General features: G+C 35.1%; 1 protein-coding gene across 4 annotated transcripts in view; it reads left to right on the top strand.

Annotated features, from left to right (window-relative positions):
• The window catches only part of AP3B1 (adaptor related protein complex 3 subunit beta 1), a 276,335-nt gene that overhangs the window by 122,683 nt on the left and 132,884 nt on the right, over nt 1-20,768 (top strand). For all 4 annotated transcript variants that reach the window (XM_029215628.1, XM_029215632.1, XM_029215630.1 and 1 more), the window contains exons 10-14: nt 356-410; nt 498-569; nt 2,582-2,644; nt 5,181-5,313; nt 12,484-12,593. In XM_029215628.1, the coding sequence (XP_029071461.1) occupies nt 356-410; nt 498-569; nt 2,582-2,644; nt 5,181-5,313; nt 12,484-12,593 (433 nt within the window). The remainder of the gene's footprint in view (nt 1-355; nt 411-497; nt 570-2,581; nt 2,645-5,180; nt 5,314-12,483; nt 12,594-20,768) is intronic.

The raw sequence follows: 20,768 nt of genomic DNA, 5'->3' as shown, positions 1-20,768 counted from the left end.
CAAGAGTTTGTATTAACACTGTGGTCATGTTTGTTCCATTAGCCCTAAGAATACTTTCTTTGCACGTGTTCAGAGCAGCTACTGTATTGACTCTACATCTTAGGAATACAGTATTATAAAATTTGTTTTAACTCTTCCTCGTGATGAATCAATCTAATTTAATAGTTTATAGGGAAAGTGTATTTTTAAAAGAAGGCATAAATATCTAAGATTTACTAAAAACTTTTCAATATTATATTTAAGAGTTCCACTCAGTATGAGTCTTATTGCTGATTTTTTTTTCTTTAATGTATTGTTTACCTAAAGATATTTCATTGGAGAATATACCCAGTGAAAATTCTCCTTTAATTTCTAGGGAGGTGCAGTATATTGTCCTACAGAATATAGCAACTATGTCAATTCAAAGAAAGGTATGTACATTGTGAACACAAAATTCAAGAGAGAAATGAATACACTAGTACCATAAATGTATTTATATTTTTATTTTTGTAATCTAGGGTATGTTTGAACCTTATCTGAAGAGTTTTTATGTTAGGTCAACCGATCCAACTATGATCAAGATACTGAAGGTATGCATGCTCTTATTTTTCAGATACTCTAATGCATGTTTACTTTGACGCTGTTGCTGTAACTTTTGGTTTAGCATCTGTAAAATGGAGACCTGTGGTTTTTTTTTTTTTAATAGATACATTGAGGGATTTTCTTTATGCTTTTTAAACTACATTATTTTATAATAATTACTGTGCTACATTCTAATAATACAAAGTTAAGACATGCTACCTATACCTTGAATAACTCACAGTATGTGAAGGAGACAGACATGGAAACAGATAATTTCAGCACTATGTGTTTTAAGTGATAAAGAGGTTTGAATTGAGTGTTGTGGAAAAAGAGAAAGATGAGGCCAGTTCTCTGGGATATTTAGAAAAGACTGGTGGAAAAGATGATGTTTGATTGGATCTAAAAAGAATAACATGATTTCGTCAATTTTTTTGTTGTTGGTAGGTAAGTTGATTGGGAGGTTGTAGCATTGGGTATAGGAGAAAGGCACATTTTATGCTAACACAAGGGATTATGAAAGAGTGTTGTGTTCAGGGAATGATAACCACAGTATAGAATATAGTTATGGGTATAAAGTTATGATGATTAAAACAGTATGATATTTAGATAGAAAAATAAGTGGAATAGAAAATGAAGCCTGGAGACAGATCTCTGCATATGAAAATGTACCATATAACAGAGGAGACATTGTAAACCAGTGAGGACTATTCATTAGTAGACTATTCAGTAAATATTGGAATGATTGGTTCTTCACATGGAAACTGAGTTTAATCACAAAAAAACAAAAAACGAAAAACTAGGACACACCCAAATTGAAGGATAAATTTACAAAATAATTGGTTCATAATCATCAAAAGTGTCCACTTCGTGAAGGTCAAAAGAAAGGTTGAGAAACTTTCAGACTGAAGGAGACTAAAGAGGCAACTAAATACAATGTATGATATGGATCTGGATTCTTCTTTTATACATTGTTGAGATAATTAGTGAAATTTAAATGTAAGTTATTATTGCATAGATGTGATGTATCAGTGTTAATTTCCTGGTTTTCTTGGTTGTATTGTGGTCTGTAAGACAGTGTCCTTGTTTGTAGAAAATATGTACAGATGTGTTTGGAGATGATGTGGTATCATTTTGATGACTCTGGACTCAAATGGTTCAGATAAAAACTGCTTTTTACCTTTTCTGTACATTAGAGATTGTTTTTTAAAATTGTACAAAAAATTAAAATGTTCTCATCAAAATAAAATGAAAAGTCAATTCATAATCTAGGAGAAAATATTTCCAGTATATATATCTGAAAATTGACTACTATCTGGAATATATAAAGAACTGCTACAATCTGTGCCTTTTAGTTGGAGCATTAGACCATTTACTTTTAATGTAATTATTGATATGAGTGTGTTTATGTCTACATCTTGTGTTTTGTTTTTTGTTTGTCCCATCTGTTTCTGTTCCATTTTTCCTTTTTGAAGCTTTCCTTCAGATTAATTGAATACTTTTTTATGAGTAGAAACTGAAAATTTTTAGCAAGCCTATTGGAGATGAGCTTTTAATTGCATATTTCTTGTAACTATAAATCTGGAAGAGAGAATTAAACTGTCTAAATATTTGAGATGGTAGGATGAAGAAAAACTAAATAAGGGAATTAATTGGTATCTGGAATATAGAGGTATTACATGGAGGGCAAGTCGTTTTCTAACTTTATTTAATTAAAAGAAAAAGAAATAAAACTACCTTAAGTTGTTTAGGTTAATTAGGTATAAATTATAAAGTTGGGACAAACAACTGAGGAAGACATATGATTCTCTTTTTTGTAATTACTTTTAGGCACTATATAATTATTCTGTTTGTAGGTGTAGGGAGACAAAGTTCACCTGAAGGGTATAATGCCTCCCATTTGTAATAGTGTTAACTTTTTTTAAAAACAGAAATTACCTTTCTATTAAATGCATAACCTTTATTAAATTCATCCTTTTTATTTGTGTTTTAACCTGTTTACTTTCTCTTTTTTCTATCATAGCTTGAAATTTTGACAAACTTGGCAAATGAAGCCAACATATCAACTCTTCTTCGAGAATTTCAGGTTTGTGTACAGTGCTAATTATACAATAACTTCTAAAGCATCTGTTCAGTTTAAAGTAAGATATATATCTTTCTCAATTTAGATATGTGTAATTGTATAAATAAAACAGTGATTTGGGGCAAGATTGACAGCTAATAAATTTATTAATTTTCAAGAATAAACATTAACTACAAATCTAAAATTTAAGGGAAATGAAATGGTAGTCCCTTTCATGTTTTCATATCATAGAATTTGAGAGACTGGTTTATAACTCCTTGTTTGAAAATAAGTCACTGTAAGGATTCTATCTTTTTGTGCTGTCATCATCAGTAGTCCATGCTATACTCTCATGAAAATGGCTTCACTTCTTACATGGTTGTCCCTATTTGATTGGCCTACTACTGTTTTAGACATTGTCCTCTTAGCTTCACGTATAGCTCCAAAAAATTGGTTTAAAATTGACCTCATCATGAGTTTTTAAATTGTTGTTAATGTTTTGTTTTGCTGTATTTTTTAAATCATGTGTGCTGATGGATGAGATGCTTCCCAGCTACACATCACCCCCAAATACTAAAAAGTTACTTCATGGATCTTATGCCCTTTATGATGAAAGGGTTAGCTCTGAAGACTTAGTGGGGGAGCACAGTAACAGAAAACCTCATATCAGTATTACGGGTTTTACATCTCATCAGCAGTTTTCTTAGCAAAAATATACCACATGCTACACACTAATCACAGAATTTTTGTCAACTCCCAGCTTTTATAGATTTAACTTATTTTGTTGCCATAGTCATTCTGTATGCCTGCATTAAATTTCTTTTTAGCCATATAGACATTGTATTTCTTTTTAACTGTATGATCTTACACTTTTAACAGGAGTAGTAGAATATTATAACATATTCTTGCTTTATAATTTTGTAACTGAATTACTATACTTTCATGCTATATATTTTTCTAGAAAAACTCCTTGTAAAATTAGGATATCTGCTCATCTTATATTCACATACCAGAAAATATAGTATCTCAAGTTCTTATCTAGTAATCTGTGGTATAGAACATTGCTTAAATTTGACTTTGTTTTAAAGTTTTTGTCTTTGTGTTTGCAGTTTTTGCTTTTCCTCTTATCATGTGTAATCTGTTTGGGTGTCCTTTTGCTGTCTGTTTTCTGCTTATGTCAGGGTTACTGGGGTTTTAGGGAAGGAATCTCAGGTAATTTTATGGCATTATTTACCTGTTTCAGGATATTGGTGATCTAGTCATTTCATTTAATATCAGGATGTTTAGTAAGGTCCACTGTTTAGTCAGACTTTTTAATATATTCTTTCATGTATACTTTTTTATCACTGTCTATATTTTACCTTATTTCTGTGTTTATGGGTTATGTTCATAGATGTGTACAGTTTATTCATAACTTTTTGAGAAAATAGAGAAATTTTCTAAAGACTCAATTTTTTGTAACTGAGGAAATTAGGTAATCAACTGGGAAATGGTTTTAAATACAGTTGATCTTTCCTACATGGAACTAAGAGAGTTTAATTAGTTTAATTTATTTCCTCAACATTTAATCGTGTTTTGGTACCATTTTCACTAAATTCGTGTGTCTTTTAGATATTCTTGGATTTTCTCCTCCATTTGCCATTTAGGCACCATTTAAATGCATATCCTGTTTTGCATGTTAGATGAACGTGATGTTAATTCTACATTAGGTACTTGTCGTTTGAGGTTGGGAGTCATTTTTTAAAATTTCAATTGAAAATGGGATCTTAAATTCCATTTATATATAATGTATATAAATATGCATATTTATTAAAAATAAATTTGTTTCTGTATACAATAAAAGCTTAGTTTTTAAATTAGGAAAGTTATAACCAAAGTGAAATTCTTTAGGTCTATAATAAATAAGTGATTAATTTCTTTTTAAGTTTATATAAATATATGGTTTACAGTGTATTTTTAAAGCATTCTTTTCAAGAAAATCTCTTTCAAAAGTGTGGTGTTTTATTTTGTTGCAAATCAAGTATTTATAAAGTCTTTATTGAAATGCTACTCACTGTAGCTATTGCAGTTTACTAACATTCAGATACCATTTTGAAAGTATAAAATGTTTATCAGTAGCATATTGATCCTTTTCCTCCTCTTCTCCCAGTTTTTAGCTTTAGTAGCTCTGAAAAAGCAACCCTTTTTTCATAGATTCACAGATGCTGCTGGTAAATGAACTGAAACCTCCAAAGAGAGGGTTCTCATCATCTCTTTCAACCTTGCACTTAAACTAATTGCTGTCCTTGGGTGACTGCTCCCCACTATCTCTTCTGGAGTCACAAGCCACTGTAGCCACAGGTGAATGAACCTGGCTTGAAAATGTGCCTCTTCTGTAGCCACACTCTTTAAGTGAATAAACAGAACTAAATTAATTCAGGAGTTGGACCTCTTGTTATGCCTTTAGATGAGAAGATTATGTATTCTAGAATTCTTATATTCTGACAGAGCTTAATATATTAGGGATTTTTTTGTTCACTTGATAGTGCCAATGTATGAACTAACTGAGATAATTTTTTAGACCTATGTGAAAAGCCAGGATAAACAGTTTGCAGCAGCCACTATTCAAACTATAGGCAGATGTGCCACCAACATCTCAGAAGTCACTGACACGTGCCTTACTGGCCTGGTGTGTCTGCTGTCCAACAGGGATGGTAAGTTGACAGCTTCATTTTATTTTCAAATAATTTCTCATTTGAATATTCTTGGTATTATCTACAGATTGTAACTTCTTTTTTAGTATTGCATTTTAGTTTTTCCTGTATGTCAGTAGCATGGTTACAATGAATAGTAACATTTTATCTTTGAACTACGCACACGCACACACAGTTTTTTGTTGTTGTTTTAGTAAATTAGATAATTAACTTACAAACAGAATTTTCTTGCCTGACCAGAACTAAGAAAGTATAATTTGTTTATTTTATTTCTTCACAATTTAACCACCTTCATTGCACCCTTTCCACAAAGGTTCTATTTTACTGCTTTTTAATGACATATGTTATGTATAATATTGGTTCACCTGCAGAGGGTGCTAAAAGCAGGCAAATGACTTTACAACATGAGAAGTTATAAAAGCTAGATCAAAAAAGTATGTAAATGTGTAACTTCAAAGTTTTTTTCCAGAAAGTCACTTAATAATTTTATATTCAAGATTAATTAGATTTAAAAGTCATCAGTTTGGAACAGCTTCATGTTTTTAAGCCAAACAGTATCTAAACATTTTGTAAAACTGGATAGGTAATATCCAGTAAAATACATAATCTAGATTTCATACTTTCTATGGTAAATGTCCATTATTTCTATGATATGGCTTTAGAATAAATGAGACCTTTTGAAGAAAGAAAGAAAAATGATTCAGCTTTCACCTTTAAAATAATTTATTTAATTAAAATGAGATTAAAACAAGGGATTTTTTTTAGGAAAAGCATAATTTTCTGTGTAAAGTTATTGAAATTATTTGTGGAATTCTAAATATAATTATGTCATATCTAGACCCAGGCATATATTACATAACAACCATAAGGTGAAACATAACAAAATTGATTACTTTTTATATTTTATTTGAAAAGTAACTTTTTACTACGTTACGCCTAATTGTCTTTTTCCAGATGTAGATCTCTAGAAAGCTGTAATATTATTGTAAATACGTCTAATGAAAATAATTTGAAACAAAATTTATCCCCAAATAAGAATGATGTTTCCTGTAAGCATAAAATTATTCATTTTAACCTGTAAATTCAAGATATTATGATGGATAGAACATTTTTCTATATGCAGTATTATAACTTCAAATAAGTGGCAAGAAAAATTATCAAGGAAATAGATTTTCTTAAAAAATTGCCTGTAGAAGGTAACTACAGAGGATAGGGTGCTAAATGTCATCCATTTTATCTATTTCTACTTTTAACAATAACATCCTCTTTGTCTCTATTTCTATGTCACACTTTAAAATGTGAGTTAAAAAATATGTTTTCATTTTCCTATGTCTTTAATAATGACTTTCTAAGACACACTTCAATTTGATTCCTTACAAAAAGCACCACAAATCTGTTAGAATACTGGCTAGTTCTTTCAAATACAAAATGGATCTAGGGTTTGTCAATTTTATATTTTGACCACTTTTTCTCATGTGAAATTTTCAAGCTGGATTTTAAAGCAGTTGTTTCTACTTAGGCTTTCTAACACATTAATTTCTCAAAAACTATTTTTTATTGACTTTGATTTAAAAGATGAATATTCTGTACCCCTGTAGTACTTTTTTCTTTTTAGCAAGTTTTGCTTTTATCTATTTAAAAAAATTTTTTATTTTATATTGCCGTATAGTTGATTTACAATGTTATGTTTGTACAACAAAGTGATCCAGTTATACATATACATATATTTATTCTTTTTCAGACTGTTTTCCCATTTAGGCTGTTACAGAATATTAAGAATATTAAGTAGAGTTCTCTGTGCTATACAGTAGGTCCTTGTTGATTATCTGTTTTATTTATAGTTATGTATATATGTTAATCCCAAACTCTTAATTTTTTACTGACTTTGATTTAGAAGATGAATATTCTATACGCTGTAGTACTTTTAAGAGAAGAATAGATCATTTTATTAATTAGTCAATGGGAAACTAATATAATTTATAATCACTCCTCAAGGTAGATTTACTAACTTAAACTCTGACATTTCAATGTTCAGGCTTTTGTTTTTGGTAAGCCAAACTCTGTTTATAACAGTGGATTTTTTTTCTGCTTTGAATATTAAGACAGTTAAATTGTATTTTTCAGGTTCTGATTTCACAATCATTTGCCTGATTCTTTAACTGTTTATCATATGTGCTTCACTTTCACAGTTTGGAAACTGGCTCAGTGACATTAAAGAAAGTAATAATATTTTTAACTTAAAATGGTCAGTTGTTACAACAGAGCCCCTTTCTCTTCCTATTGAAAGATCTGCTTTTAGGAATAAATGCTGTGAATGAGGCCTCAGTTTCTTTAAAATCTGTAAGATCTTTTGGCCCTCTAAGGGTCTATGACTCTTTGATTTTATATTAGTATGAATACCTCATCATCTTTTTAGATAATGTATCTTACAACCCCAGGAACAGCACTGAGACTCCATTGTTTTTACACATATTTAATATATTCTTCTTGACCTGTAGGGTTTTTATTGTTGTTGACTTCTTCCTTCTTGGCATGGACAGGACCTGTAGGCAGACTTGAAGGTTGCCCTAAAGTAGTCCGTTATCACTATGTAAGTTTCACTGATAAACAGATTTCTTAAAGACCTTAAGGAGAAATCTGCATTTCAGTTGACTTAGGATAATTTAATTCCTCAGTTAATTTTCTTTAGATAATATATTAGCAAAATTTGCTTGTCTGAATAACCTTCTTACCATCTACTGTAAACTAAAAGAATTGGGGCAAAGACTATTTTTTGTTTTGTTTTGTTTTATATAATAGGCATTTGTTGAAAAGTTGAATCAGTTGAGGTATTTAGTATGTGTAGAATAGATGAATAAGATATTCGTCAGCCTATAGAAAGTTTCTGCCCATAAGGAGCTCACAGCCTAATGGAGGGAGGCAATAATAAACAAGTATACTACAGGGCTCCCCTGGTGGCGCAGTGGATGAGAGTCCGCCTGCCGATGCAGGGGACGTGGGTTCGTGCCCCGGTCCGGGAAGATCCCACATGCTGCAGAGCGGCTGGGCCCGTGAGCCATGGCCGCTGAGCCTGCGCGTCCGGAGCCTGTGCTCCGCAACGGGAGAGGCCACAACAGTGAGAGGCCTGCGTACTGCAAAACAAAAACAAACAAAAAAACAAAAACCAAAAAACAAGTATACTACAGTCTTCCTGTATATTGACCCCTTACTCAGTTGCCAGCTGTCTGCTCTCATGCAGAACTAGACTACCTGTGTTTGAATGTTAAAGTTGTCTTGAATAAATTACACAATCTCCCTGTGCTTCAGATTCCTCATTTGTAAAATGAAGGTAATAGTAGGCTGTACTAATCTTGAGAAACTTAAGTGAAATAATCCAGTCACAGAAAGACAAATACTGAATGTTTCTACTTGTATGACGTATTAAAATAGTCAAATTCATAGAATCCAAGAACAGAAAGGTACTTGCCAGGGGCTAGAAGAAAAGGGAAATGGGCAGCTACTAATCAGCAGGCACCACTTTTAGTTAAGCGAGGTGAATAAGCTCTGGAGATCTACTGTACAACATTGTACGTGTAGTCAACGGTAAAGTATCATATGGTTAAAAATTTGTTAAGAGGGTAGATCTCATGTTAAGTGTTCTTACCAAAATAAAATTACAATGTTTAAAAATAGTAGGCTATACTTCTTAGAGTGAGGACCATTAAGTTCTGTTGAGGACAAGGAGAAAGCTTAGAAAGGCCCAGAACATAAGATCACTTTGTACTTGGGGTAGAGTACCACTGCAGTGCTGAGTGAGGTCTTTGAAAACCAGGAGGTAGCATGAAGGAAAAGTAGGGTGGAATTACCCAAAGGGAATGAGAAGGCACCTGGGTAGGGTAGAATAACACCCTCCCCCTCCAACCCAACGCCTAAGATGTCCAGGTCCTGATGCCTGGAATCTGTGAATATGTTACCTAATGTGGCAAAAGGAACTTTACAGATGTGATTAAGATTCTTGAGATGCAAACAATAAATGCCGGAGAGGGTGTGGAGAAAAGGGAACCATCCTGCACTGTTGGTGGGAATGTAAATTGATACAGCTACTATGGAGAACAGGATGGAGGTTCCTTACAAAACTAAAAATAGAACTACCATATGACCCAGCAATCCCACTACTGGGCATATACCCTGAGAAAACCATAATTCAAAAACAGTCATGTACCACATTGTTCATTGTAGCACTATTTACAATAGCCAGGACATGGAAGCAACCTAAGTGTCCATCGACAGATGAATGGATAAAGAAGATGTGTATATATACAATGGAATATTACTCAGCCATAAAAAGAAACGAAATTGAATTATTTGTAGTGAGGTGGATGGACCTAGAGTCTATTATACAGAGTGAAGTAAGTCAGAAAGAGAAAAACAAATACCGTATGCTAACACATATATATGGAGTCTTTAAAAAATTTTAAAGAAAAGGTTCTGACAAACTTAGGGGCAGGACAGGAATAAAGACACAGACGTAGAGAATGGACTTGAGGACACAGAGGGGGGGAAGGGTAAGCTGGGACAAAGTGAGAGAGTGGCATGGACATATATACACTACCAAATGTAAAATAGATAGCTAGTGAGAAGCAGCTGCATGGCACAGGGGGATCAGCTCCATGCTTTGTGACCACCTAGAGGGGTGGGATAGGGAGACGCAAGAGGGAGGGGATATGGGGATATATGTATACATATAGCTGATTCACTTTGTTATACAGCAGAAACTAACACGTTAGAAAAAAAAATTCTTGAGATGGAGAGATTATTCATCCAATAATCTTGGGCCCAGTGTAACCAAGAAAGTCAGATGTCAAAAGCAGAGGCTAGAATGATGTCCTTGCTGGCAGGGGGCCTTGAGCCAAGGAATGTGGGTAGCCTCTAAAATTTTGAAAAGGCAAAGAACGGATTTCCCCTTAGAACCTCTGTGGAGAACTTAGTCCTGTTAACACCTTGATTTTAGCTCCATAAGACTTGTGTTAAATTCCGGCTCCAGAACTGTAAAATGATAAATTTGTGTTGCTTGAAGCCACTAAGTTTGTGGTAATCTATAACAACAACAATAGGAAACTAAGGTGCCACCAAAGGGTAAATAATGCCAAATTTATTTCAACTATAGCCAACCCTGCCTCTACATGTGGATAATTAAAATTATACAACTTTTTTTTTTAGGCTAGTTTTGCAATAATATATTTTAAAAAGATAAATTTTTTACTATGGATTCTTTAAAACCACACTTAACCATACTTTACTTTGCATGGTAATTGCTTACTTAACCACTTAATGTTTCCTAGCAGAGTGTAAGTTTGATGAGGGCAGAGTCTCATTCTGATTTGTTTCTGTTTTCCTCATAGCTCCAAGAGGTGGTCTTTATAAAAGTAATACCCGCTCATAGTAACATAGAACATTAGAGATAAAATGGTACATTCTGGTTCTGAGTTTGAATTCTTCAGTGCATTTCTCTTTCTTCATCTTTAAGATGATGATAATAAGGTACCTACCACATGTTATTGTGAGAATTAAAAAGAAATATATCATTTTGTAAACTGAAACATTATGAAATATTAATGTATCATTCCCAGGGAGAAAGAGGTGTGTGTGTGTGTGTGTGTGTGTATGTATATACACACATATATATAATATGAAGTACATATGTTTAATAATAATTAGAATGATAAAAACTTTTGCTTATATACTTAAACGGGGCTAAGTAAGAAAATGTATTTCAGAGAAAAAGAGTAACAAAACACAAGTCATGGTATATTTCCAGAATAATATTAAAATAAACCTATGTGTTTGCCTGGGGAATCTCTAATATCCATGAATCTCAGTTAATAAAAATGCCAGAATAATAAGTAAAGCAGTGTTGGTGTATTTCTTTGGCATCAGTAACGTTAGTAATCATTTATATAAGATTCATTCCATTAGGTCAGGTGCTCTTACTAGTTTATGACATTTCTCTACCGGTGCCACTAAAATCGTAACTCTGGACCAGTGGTTAGCCTGTGATAACTCAAATCTCAGAATCCCAATTTGAGGATCTGCTTCCTAGAGCCACTCCTAGTACCAATTACTATGTTAGTTAAGGCCCTGGCAAGAAACAGATGACTTAAAAGGGACAATTGAAGAGAATTTAATGAAGGAACTGTTTATTTATAAATTGTGGGTGGGATTAAGGGAAACCAACAAGGTATACTGTAACACCCTGGGGCTCGCAGGGTAGCAAGGTGGGAAGCCTTTACCACATGTAGAATTGAAGTGAAGCGGTTTGAGGAGTTGGGACACTTAACAGACCCTGAAGGAGAGAGCCACTCATAGGAACTGAAACGTTCAATAGAGGAATGCTAGCACTGCCAGGGAGGTCTGGCAGGAGAGGGATCCAGGATAATAAATATTCTCTCCTGCCCCCTGATTTCTTGCTGGTGCTTCCTATTGGCTAAACATACCTGTAAGTGAGGGACAAAGGAATCTGGTTGATACAGTCCACAGAAGTCAGCCTCTAAGGGCACAGAGTTGGGCCAAGAAATGCAGAGAGTGGATTCATGCATCAAATGGAAATGGTTTAGCTCACAAGCCCACCCTTTCTGGCTTGAAGTCCATGCTATTTCTATAGTAACACCTTTCCTACTACTAATAATACGTGATACTCACTTTTCTAGACATACCACTTAAGGAATTTTTTTAAAGTTTACTATTTTCTTTAGAATTGAAAAAATGTTATGTAGATTCTAAGTATTTGATTACCACTATATAACTGCTAGGAATCAAAGAACAGTATTTGAGAGCTGTGATTAAACGTCAGAGACAGTTGAACATTATGGTGATTGTGTAATCTAACCTCACTTTGCTTTTCTGAATTAAAGAAGCAGAGATTAGAAAGGGATATCAGAAGCTAGGAGACAGCAACAGAAGTTAGAAATTAAAGTATACTCTCCTACTTTATTTTTATTTATTTTTTTACTCTCCTACTTTAGTTGAAGGTTCACCCCCAAAATTTAGATGTACACTCATGGTTATAGTTTTCACCTAGTCATTTAAGACATGTAGAATGTTTTGCTAATTTAAATTTACATTTTACCAAGAATAATGAGTTTGAATTGAATTATACATATTTAATATGCATAATGTGAATTTTTTTTTCAGAAATAGTTGTTGCTGAAAGTGTGGTTGTTATTAAGAAATTACTGCAAATGCAACCCGTACAACATGGTGAAATTATTAAACATATGGCCAAACTCTTGGACAGTATCACTGTGAGTACCAATTAAGAGATCTTTGCTTTTAGTACCAATTCAGCTGAATTTTATTCAGTAAATTATAGTTTTGTTAAAATAAACAGACATACTGAAGTATAATGGTGAAGAGAGCTGAACTCTCCTTGTTCTAAGGTTCCACACTGTTGTGGAAGGGAATCACAAATCTGAAAAAAGGGAAGGATACAATAAATACTGCAGTATTGGCTTGGAATTGGAGATATCAATGTGAACTTCATGGGTTTTTATATAGGTAGCTAGATGTGTTGGAGTGTATATGCATGTATGTGTGTGTCTACACACATTTGTATGTACACATATGAATTTGTACATGAGTATACAAACATCTGTTTCCTAATGCTGTCCTTTAAGAGGGCCTACATGCAATAAAAACCCCAGTACCACTGAGCACACCTAGTGCCCAGATCTTGGGTTTTTTTTTTAAATTGAGGTATAATTTCATACCATAAAATTCACCCTTTTAAGTATATAGCTCAGTGGTTTTTGGTATATTCACAAGGTTGTGCAACCGTGACCACTCTGTAATTCCAGAACGTTTTCATCATCCCTAAAATCAAGTTCCTAACGTGAAACTCCTGATCCTCCCGTTACTGCAGCCCCTGACAACCACTAATCTGCTTTCTGTCGCTATGGATTTGCTTATTCTGGACATTTCATACAAATGGAATCATATAATAAGTGGCCTTATTGTCTGGCTTTTTTCACTTAGAGTGTTTTCAAGGTTCACGCATGTTGTAGAATGTAGTACTGCATCCCCTTTTATGGTAGACTTTGGTTTTTAAATTCCATTCAACATTTTTTAAAGGAACCAGGGCTCCTTAGAGAAATGGCTGATTTCTGAGCTAGGGCAAGGAAAGAAGATAATCTTGGAACATCTTGTTGGGCCCATAAAAACAAGACAGTGCTCACAGAACGGTAGAGACGTGTCAGAAAGATACAAGAGCCAGCTTAAAGGAGCCCCTACTGGCTAATTTGAGCAACAAAATAAATGATGGAAAAGGATTATAACCTATTGAATAGGGTAAGAATCTCTGAATCCACACTTGAATGGATGAATTAATGAATAAGGAGGAAGGGAAGTTCTTCCTTACAATGCAAAAACAACTAATAATTATAGAAGAACAAAGGATGGAATTAGAGGGCTTCCCTGGTGGCGCAGTGGTTGAGAGTCCGCCTGCCGATGCAGGGGACACGGGTTCGTGCCCCGGTCCGGGAGGATCCCACATGCTGCAGAGCGGCTGGGCCCGTGAGCCATGGCCGCTGGGCCTGCACGTCCAGAGCCTGTGCTCCACAACGGGAGAGGCCACAGCAGTGAGAGGCCCGCGTACCGCAAAAAAAAAGGATGGAATTAGAATAGCCATCACAACAGTAATTGATTCACGCGAGAATCATTAACAAATGCTGAAAACTAGGGGGTGAAAATTTGAGTAGTAACAGGATATTTGCACAGTTTCAAGGTATAAATAACCTCATAAGTTATTCTTAATTTAAAAGGGCAAATTATTGACTTTTGACTTTACAACGGAGAAGCCTAGCAGATACTACCTGAACCAAATGAACATTGTTATCATTGCCAGAAATGGGATTATGTACCTTCTGATAAGATACACCGAATAGAACTCAGCATCAGGTCTGTTGAATTCCTGCCAAAAGCGAATAACTTGAATCTAATCATGAGACAAAACCAAATGAGGGTATTCTACAAAATAATTGTCTTACAGTCTTTAAAAATGCTAATATCATAAAATGGAAAGAAAAACTCAGGAGCTTTTGCAGGTTAAAAGAGATTAGAAGGATATGACAACTCTATGTAACATAATTTTGGATTTTCTTTTGCTGTAAAGGATTTTATAGGGATAATTTGGAAAAATCTCAATAAAATCTTTAGAATAGTTAATAGTATTGGTTCAGTGTTCAGTTTCCTGGTTTTTAAATAATTCTACTGTGTTCATTATATACGAGCATTCCTTTTTTTAGGAAGTTTACACTGAAGTATTTCAGAGTATTAGGGCATATCTACAACTTTGAGTGATTTGGAAACCAAAATGTGTTTGTATATGTAGAAAGCTAGAGCAAATGTAGTAAAATGTTGACATTTGGGAAATGTGGGTGAAGGGTATTCAGAAATTCCTTTTATTCTTCTTGTAAGTTTTCTATACATCTGAAGTTGTTTAAAAATTAAATTAAATTTAAAAATAAATATTAATTTTTGTTCTGTCACATAACATGTCCTTACATTAATATTGCTATACTTCACTTTGCCCATCACTTTGCCCACCAATATAAAATGGTGAGGGTAAAAGAACCTATGTTATTGAAAGTATTGTGTTAGTTAAGAAATGTAAAGCTCTTAGAACATTGCCTGGCACACAGCACCGTGTGTTAGCTGTTATTGTTATTTGTGTCCTATTTCATTCTCTTCTTCCTTTAGAACTAAAGTTTTTGGAAGAATTACCTGAAAAGAATTTTATCTCCTTACCTTCAACTCGTCAACCCATCACAGTCTGATTTTGACACTCCACTACTTCTGCTTTTGCAGGGTCATTGACTGTCTCCTTTTATTAAATCCAGTGGATAATTTGCTGTCCACATCTTTCTTGATCTTTCATTAGCATTTGATTTCACTGACCGCTGCTTCCCTTTTGAGACATTCTCTCCATTGCTTCTGTCTGGTTTTTCTTCAAACTCTTCTCCATTGTGTTTGTCTTTTGCTCTGCCTGTCCCTTGAATGTTGGTTAGTTTGACAGCTAATGTTCCTAACTAGAGGGGTTGTAGTTTAAGGAGGGGGCAGTATATTACAGCCAGCCCTCATATTCGTAAGTTTTGCATCCACAGACTCAACCAACCGGGGGTGGAAATTTTGATCCAGGTTGGTTGAATCTGCATATGCAAAACCTGCGACTGTATGTTTTTTGAAAAAAAAATCTGCATGTAAGTGGACCCATGCAGCTCAAACCCGTGTTGTGCAAGGGTCACCCTTCTTCCTTGTTTGAAGATGGGGTAATCTATACTCAGAGTCTGTTCAGAGGGATCATATTTGTATAGTTAAAGGTAATAGATGGCTAGGTTTGGAGCGTACAATTTTTAATCTCTCTAGTGGCAAAGTTTTCTTTCCTTCAGAGTGTTATTAAAGCTTGCAGGGCAGTTACACATTTATCTTAAAGCTAAGAATAATACTCACAGGGTCACTTAGCATCTGATCTTCTACCACATTCTCACCACTGTTCTTTGTCTTCATATCTACTGTTATTGTTGATTAATCATCAAAGTCAGGACTTATTACAAAGACTGTGTATGAGAGGCTAAGAGAGTGGATTTGAAAACCAGATGAGTTGTGTTCAAATTTAGTCTCTGCCTTTTACTAGCTTTGTGATCTTAAGCAATACTTGACTTCTCCCTGCTCCAGTTTTCTTCTCTGTAAAATGGGAACCGTAGTACTAATATCTATAGGTCTGTTGTGAGGAATAAATGAGTCAACATATTTGAAACACTTAAAACAGAGCTTCGTGTAAGCTGTAATTGTGATCGTGGCTGTATTTAAAGTTTTTGAGGAAGACAGACTTAATGATAAGGTTTGAATTTAGTAAGCATCCTTGTTGCTTCAATTCTATTTTACTAATTTATTTAACATAACTCCTGTAGTGCTAATCATATGCCAGGCACTATTCTAAGCACCTTAAAAATATAAATCACTAATTTTAATAACAACTCTGAAAGGTACGTTCTATTCTGTATATTTTACATAAAAGAAAATTGAGGCACAGAGAGGTTAAGTAACTTGCCTAAGGTCACATAGCTAGTAGGTCTGCTTTCTTAACCAATACATCATGCTGTTTTCCATTTCTAGTCTCTCTTTTTTGTATTCAATTCACTTGCCTACTCACTGACCTGGCCAGGACTTTATTGTTGTTTCCTTTTGATTCCCCTAAATCATTGAGAAATTAGGCATTAGATTGGTCCATATTTGCCCATATGTGGAACAAATGTTTGACATTATTTGTCAGTGATCTATTGATGGGATATAAGAGGGTAAAATCTTTTCCTCAAGTCTACTGAGATAGACATCCAGCATCCCTGTGTACCAAGCATCAAATTTCAGTAGTATTTTTAGTCATTGTAACAATCACAAATACTCCTGCAGGTATTTAGATACCTTTTAGACAAGTGTTACATCATCTAGTAAGAACCACTTTTCTAAGCAAGAACTAATGAACCACAGCAGTGAACTCTAGTTTGGGGAAATCAAAGAATAGAGATACACAAATATATGTATATATTTATACACATAATTAGAATGTATAAAGATAGACTAGGAATGTCTAACAAAAGTGCTGAGAACTCTTGAAAAAGAAGGGCCATAATATAAAGGAAATTCTAATAATCTGGAACTAAAAATATTGAACAATCTTAGAAAATCTAGGGGTAGGATGGGATTGGGGTGGAATAAATGTGTTTTGAAGGTCTCATGGGAGGAAGAGAGGAGAGAGAAGTGAAATTATTTTCATATTCTCATCTTGTGTTTAAAAAGTAGTAAGGTGCCCCCCACCTCTCGGCACACCGGCCTGTCTCCCCTTCCCATCCCCGACGGGCAGGCGGGCTGCCTGAGGAAGGGGGAGGGGAGGGCTGGGCCGGCCGGCAGGCAGATGACGATGCGGAGCTTCTGCATGGCCCCCAGCTGCACGCGGAAGAGCACGCAGTCGGACCTGGCCTTTTTCAGGTTCCCGCGGGATCCAGCCAGATGCCAGAAGTTAGTGGAGAACTGTAGGAGAGCCGACTTAGAAGTTAAAACGCCTGATCAACTAATTTAACATTACCGATTGTGTGCCAAACACTTTGAGACTTATATGATCCGTAGAACTAGTCCTTATAGGGCAGTTCTTCGAGATAATGCAATACCAACAATATTTGATCTTACCAACCATTTGAGTAATCCACACAGACACAGAAAAAACGAATAAAAGAATTGAGTGAAGATGAAATCAGGACACTGAAACAGAAGAAAATTGATGAAACTTCTGAACAGGAACCAAAACATAAGGAAATAAACAACAGCAATGCTCAGGACCCCAGTGCAGAAGAAGGGGGTGAAGAGCAGGATGAAGACATTTTACCTTTAACCCTTGAAGAGAAGGAAAACAAAGAATACTTAAAATCTTTATTTGAAATTTTAATTCTTATGGGGAAACAGAACATACCTCTGGATGGACATGAAGCTGATGAAATCCCAGAAGGTCTCTTTACTCCTGATAACCTTCAGGCACTGCTGGAGTGCCGGATCAGTTCTGGTGAAGAGGTTCTGAGAAAGCGCTTTGAGACAATGGCAGTTAACACATTGTTCTGTTTGAAAACACAGCAAAAACAGATGCTAGACATCTGTGACAGCTGCATTCGGGAAGAGACCCTCAGGGAAGTGAGACTCTCACTTCTTTTCCATCGTCATTGATGATGTGGTGGACATAGCAGAGGAAGAGCACCTGCCTGTGTTGGTGAGGTTTGTTGACGAAGCTCACAACCTGAGAGAGGAATTTGTGGGCTTCCTGCCTTATGAAGCCGATGCAGAAATTTTGGCTGTGAAATTTCACACTACGATAACTGAGAAGTGGGGATTAAACATGGAGTACTGTTGTGGCCAGGCTTACATTGTGTCCAGTGGATTTTCTTCCAAAGTGAAAGTTGTTGCTCTAGACTTTTAGAGAAATATCCCCAAGCTATCTACACACTCTGCTCTTCCTGTGCCTTAAATACGTGGTTGGCAAAATCAGTGCCTGTTATGGGAGTATCTGTCGCATTAGGAACAATTGAAGAAGTTTGTTCTTTTTTCCATCAATCACCACAACTGCTTTTAGAGCTTTACAATGTAATTTCTGTCCTCTTTCAGAACAGTGAAGAAAGGGGCAAAGAACTGAAGGAAATTTGCCATTCTCAGTGGACAGGCAGTCGTGATGCGTTTGGAATCTTAGTGGACCTCCTACCAGCACTTGTTTCGTGTTTAGATGGTATAATTAGTGACACAAATGTTAGATGGAATAACTGTATAGCTGGCCAAGCGTTTGTACTCTGTAGTGCGGTAACAGATTTTGATTTCATTGTTACCGTTGTTGTTCTTAAAAATGTTCTATCTTTTACAAGAGCCTTTGGGAAAAATCTTCAGGGGCAAACCTCTGATGCCTTCTTTGCAGCCAGTAGTTTGACTGCAGTGCTGCATTCACTAAATGAAGTGATGGAAAATATCGAAGTTTATCATGAATTTTAGTTTGAGGAAGCCACAAATTTGGCAACCAAACTTGATATTCAGATGAAACTCCCAGGGAAATTTCGCAGAGCTCAGCACAGTAACCTGAAATCTCAGCTAACCTCTGTGAGTTACTATAAACTCTTAAGTGTTCCAACAGTGAAACACATTATTCAGGAACTGAAAGATATATTCTCAGAACAGCACCTCAAAGCTCTTAAATGCTTATCTCTGGTACCCTCTGTCATGGGACAGCTCAAATTCAATACATCAGAGGAGCATGATGCATTGTTGGAGAATCAAGTGGAAACACAGAGGGAAACATATAGAACTTCCATCCACTATTTATGAAGCCCTTCATCTGCCAGACATCGAGTTTTTCCCTAATGTTTATGCGTTGCTGAAGGTCCTATGTATTCTTCCTGTGACAAAGGTTGAGAATGAATGCTATGAAAATGGGCAAAATCATCTCAAAGCATACCTGAGGAACACTTTGACAGACCAAAGGTCAAGTAACTTGGCTTTGCTTAACATAAATTTTGATATAAAACACGATTTGGATTTAATGGTGGATACATATATCAAACTCTATACAAGTAAGTCAGAGCTCCCTACAGATAATTCAGAAACCATTGAAAATACCTAAGAGACTTTTAAAATAGGCTTTCTCTTATATTTGATATTTGAAAAAATCTGTCAGAAATTTGAAAATATCTTACAGAAAAGTTGTAAGGTGTACGTAGGCCACTTAATCACTGAATATCTTGATCTGTAGGCCTCCCATTGAGTACATTAGTCATTGATAATCCGCCTGTTTAAATGGCCCGTTTGAACTCCCATGCTTTGGAGACCTAACTGTTCTTCCAGAAGATAGCATTGAAAGTACCACGTTACACTCTGTGTGATCTCTGCTAATGGCACTTTGGAATTGTATTAGTTAAGTCATTTTAGACATAATATTTATCGCTGTGGATCCAGTTGTCAGGGATTGAGTTATCAGTTCTTTGAAGAAATAAATTTTGAGGAGGTATGGGAGGAAGGAATACATTTTATAAAATGTTACAATGAACCTCATGACTGACCTTTGAATGGTAGGAGTTTTAAGTATGCTGTTAAAAATCCGTAAGGGACAGTTAAGAAAATTATCAGACTGTAAGAGAAATGTGTGAGCTCGCCAAACAAGAATTTCAGTGTAGATTCTGTCTTTATCAAATGAAGTTAAAGGAACAAATTATAGTTAAAGTTTGAATGGAAGAGCCTGCCATTGTTGTTCCACATCTGGTTGTTGCTGTTTACATTCTATTCCTTTATTGAGCCTACATCCTCATAAGCTTTTTGAACACTTTTGTTTCATGGGCAAGACAGGATCAGAGGCCATGGATACTGACAACCAATTTGTTTGTTTTCTTGGTTTTTTTCCAAGACTGTATCTACTGCCTCATCTTGATTTACAAGCAAAACCTAGAAAAACTACAAAAATAAGTGTTTTGTAGTTTATCTAGTAATAATACAGAAAATGTTGCTATTATTTTTGGTGAAGAAAATCAATTTTGTATAGTTTATTTCAACCTAAATAAAATGTGAATTTTGTTTAAAAAATAGTAAGGTGAAAATAGCTTATCTTAGGGTGAAAACAGTGGGTTTTGATAGGGAAAACAGTTAATTCCTTGTGTATAAAGAATGATGGAGAAATGTGTGTCTGGTTATGAGAAAGAAATAAATAGGAATGTGGAGTTCTGTATTCCCCATCATCTTGTGCAGAATTTAGTTAAAACTTGTGCTTTTAAGCTTGTTCTGCTCTTGTTAGAAAGGAAGACGCAAAGGCAAGGGAGTGTTAGGGCTTTCAGGAGAGTGCAGCTGTATACATGAAACCTGTGGCAGTGTATGAGACCCACATCAAGCAAACCACAGACTTTCTTGGA

Source organism: Monodon monoceros, unplaced genomic scaffold (assembly GCF_005190385.1).
Source record: "Monodon monoceros isolate NGI ecotype Baffin Bay Population unplaced genomic scaffold, NGI_Narwhal_1 Super_Scaffold_12, whole genome shotgun sequence".
Taxonomy (NCBI): domain Eukaryota; kingdom Metazoa; phylum Chordata; class Mammalia; order Artiodactyla; family Monodontidae; genus Monodon; species Monodon monoceros.
Note: the sequence above shows the minus strand (reverse complement) of the source record. Positions and strands in the feature narration are given on the sequence as shown.